The following is a 3,231-nucleotide window of genomic DNA, read 5'->3' on the forward strand; positions in this document are numbered from 1 at the left end:
TTTGTTACACAAGTGCATAAGCCACTGTCAGACATCTGAACAGAAACTACAGCATTGCATCTGCTGTCAAACAAGAAGCTTCCAATTATACTGGAACTGTGGACTGCAGCCCAAGTACACATTCTGGGATAGGCTACACCTTTCGTTAGTATTTGCTGAGGATCCTCTGCAGCATAAAAAGACAGTCATATCAGCTGATGATGCCATCCACATGAAATGTTGTCTCATCTGACCAAAATATCTGAACAACAAAGCAGAGACCACTGCACAAGTACATCAACATTTCCTGGCAGAATTGAGCCTTAGTTACTGTGATGTAACGTAATTAACTCATACTTCTGAAATGAAAATGTCTGCATATAACCTTCGTTTATATAATATTATTTTAAGTACATGTGATTGGTTATGATAATACAACTCAATAATTATTATACATGGTTCTTGTACAACTTATGACAAACCCTTTTTATTCAAAATTATTAGCATTGAGAAGTTTCAACATTTCTGAACTTATATAACACTAATTACATTTATTGACTATATTCAGAAATATCTATCAACTAACTGTTACCATAAAGGTATTTTTTTGTAGTCAAGATTTTATAATTAGAACCAAAACTAACTTTTGCTTCTCTTAGAACTATTTTTGTAGGTCTATTGCTATGAGTCAGTGATAAGCTTTAAAAATTACTTCATACTATTTTGTACATCATTTTATTTTTGAGAACATAAATGGAAGATATAATCTCACAATGTGTCAAGCCCGCAACCTAATTTTTGATTTTTAGTGCTAGTCATTTCACTTAGTTCAATAACACAGATGCGAATGACATAATTAACATCACATCTCTCTCCTTTACATATCTGGGATATTTTACTTAGACTAAAAGGTAATAAGTACCAAATAGGTAATATTTCAACACTTAATGGTTCTGATTCTTTACAGCAAATGATGCTTTCCTTTCACAAAATTGATACATTTGTCAAAAGCATTAGTTTTGCAGACATCTTACATCACTTAACGTGTAAATAAGTCACCTTTTACTCAAGAAAAAAAAACATATTTGAAATATAATACCTACACCCGTAAAAAAAATCTAACAATTTAGCTGATATGTATATATGTATATATATATATATATATACAAAATCAAGTATATAGTCAAATTCTACACATCTACAGTTATTTTTAAACTAAATATTAACCTAAGTAAAAGTTTGTATGTGATACTCCATCATATAGCATAACCAAAGAAAATGTAGCCATTCCTTTACCTAAAGCTATACATACACTCACATTAAATATATTGAAGTACAAGAGTCAGAATCTTTATGGGAACTCAGCCACTGTACTGCAAATATGCAATACTAATTATAATCATTTCAAGTTTTGTGGTAATAAAGGAATACCAAAGCCCTCTTACATGGTATATAACTTGAATAGTGGCTCCTAAAATTAATAATTTGTGGCTCGAGAAACACAAAATGAACTACAGACTCTTTGTAGTAAGCTACTAGCTCAGCAAAGTATAATTCTCTCTTCAAACTAAACTATACAAACTAATTGCCAACGCCAATGGTAGAGAGAAAGTAAACATTCTTCAGATAACACCAAATATCAGATTAGTAATTGACTACCATATACTGAACCAATATAATTCATTCTAAACCAGAACTTCATATAAAGTATGCTTAATACAAACCTTTGTGAGCAACATGGATATCACTGGCAAAATGATAGTTTGTGTCAATATTGTAGATTTGTGTTTTGTTATTTTCATTGAGACAATGAAACAACTAATATAAGGTCAATCTAAGTATACAATAAACAGGCTATTTTAGGAAATTTAAAGCAAGTGAATTACATACCTGTGGTATCCTTTAATGCATCATCAGATTGTTCCTGGAAAGTGAAGAAAAAAAATAACTGATATGACTAATAGCAACAAATGAAAGAAAACACATACAGTAGCAGTACATTTTTCATTTTTACTTTCATTCATATTATGTCAAATTGCTTATCTTTATATGTAATATAATTGTGAATCAAGATATGTGTATATGTGAATCAAGATGTTTTTATGTTTCAAGAATTTTAAGTGGAATTTATAATTGGTCAACTGTGATAGATATAGGAAACTGTTGAATTTCAAGTAAAATAATCTTCATATTAATGAAATCATACCATATCTAACACTAATTATCAATTATGAAATGAAAGTAATAACTTGCACTAAAACAAGTAGTGCAATATAGTTAGTAGAACAATGTAAAAGGTGTAGTAAATTTTAATTACCTGTAGAACAGTTCCAGTGTCTTTGTCCGTATCTAAAGAGATAGGTAGTTCCTCTTTAAACTGGTCTTTATCTAAGGTGTTATCTGTCAACATATCTGATGGTTTGGTGTCACTCGAAAGCAGTCGATCCTCTGTAAGGTCTTCCACAGAAGTTTTGTCAGAGAGCAAAGAGTAACCATTTGAATTGGAGGTGTTTAAGAAGACATCTGTTAATGCCACGTTAGACGTCTCCGATTCTTTCTGAAAATTAAAACAAAACAAGTTTCCGTTACCCCTCAACATTGAACCATCCGATATTTATCCTTTGCTCACTGTAATATCCATTAGTATCTTATTCTTATTGAATGCTTAAATTATTGCTGTATTCCATTTTTACAGAAGTAAAGAGACAGACAGTTATAGGACATGACACACACAAAAATTTATAAATGTAACACATGGGTAATCACAAGCTTAAAATGGCGTATAGTAGACATGTATGTATATATTGAGTGTGTGTGTGTGTGTTGCTTTGCTATGGACAGCAGAAAAGCCACCTACCCCCTCTCTCCTTAAAGCTACGCATTCCTTACACCCACCTTTCTGTGTGTGTGTGTGTGTGTATGTTGTATCTATGTATTTACGAAAGTACATATGCAGTGTCGTGTGCATATGACAGCTTTATTAATGTTATCACCCTATTTCTACCTTCACTGATATAAGTCACCCTCTCGCTGTTACTACCTCAGACTTACACTTTTGCAACCTTCTCATATAATTTGGCCAACACCCCTGGTGGGCACATTATAGATTTTTATTGAAATCTAATTGGCCTATTATTGAACTGGATGTTAGTGTCACATGTATGCAAAGTTTCATGAATATTGGTTTGGCGGTTTAGGCACTAAGTTGCTAACAGATAGACAGACAGAAATTGCCATATATATATATATATA

The 3,231-nt window shown here is 31.8% G+C and overlaps 1 protein-coding gene across 1 annotated transcript in view; it reads right to left on the bottom strand.

Moving 5' to 3' along the window:
- Nucleotides 1–3,231, bottom strand: part of LOC106879423 (SAFB-like transcription modulator) — a 16,661-nt gene that overhangs the window by 6,468 nt on the left and 6,962 nt on the right. The window contains exons 6-7 of the mRNA XM_014928979.2: nucleotides 2,297–2,536; nucleotides 1,870–1,903 (exon numbers count right to left, since the gene is read on the bottom strand). Coding sequence (XP_014784465.1) covers nucleotides 1,870–1,903; nucleotides 2,297–2,536 — 274 coding nt within the window. The remainder of the gene's footprint in view (nucleotides 1–1,869; nucleotides 1,904–2,296; nucleotides 2,537–3,231) is intronic.

The sequence above is a fragment of the Octopus bimaculoides genome, chromosome 17 (assembly GCF_001194135.2).
Source record: "Octopus bimaculoides isolate UCB-OBI-ISO-001 chromosome 17, ASM119413v2, whole genome shotgun sequence".
NCBI classification, from domain to species: Eukaryota; Metazoa; Mollusca; class Cephalopoda; order Octopoda; family Octopodidae; genus Octopus; species Octopus bimaculoides.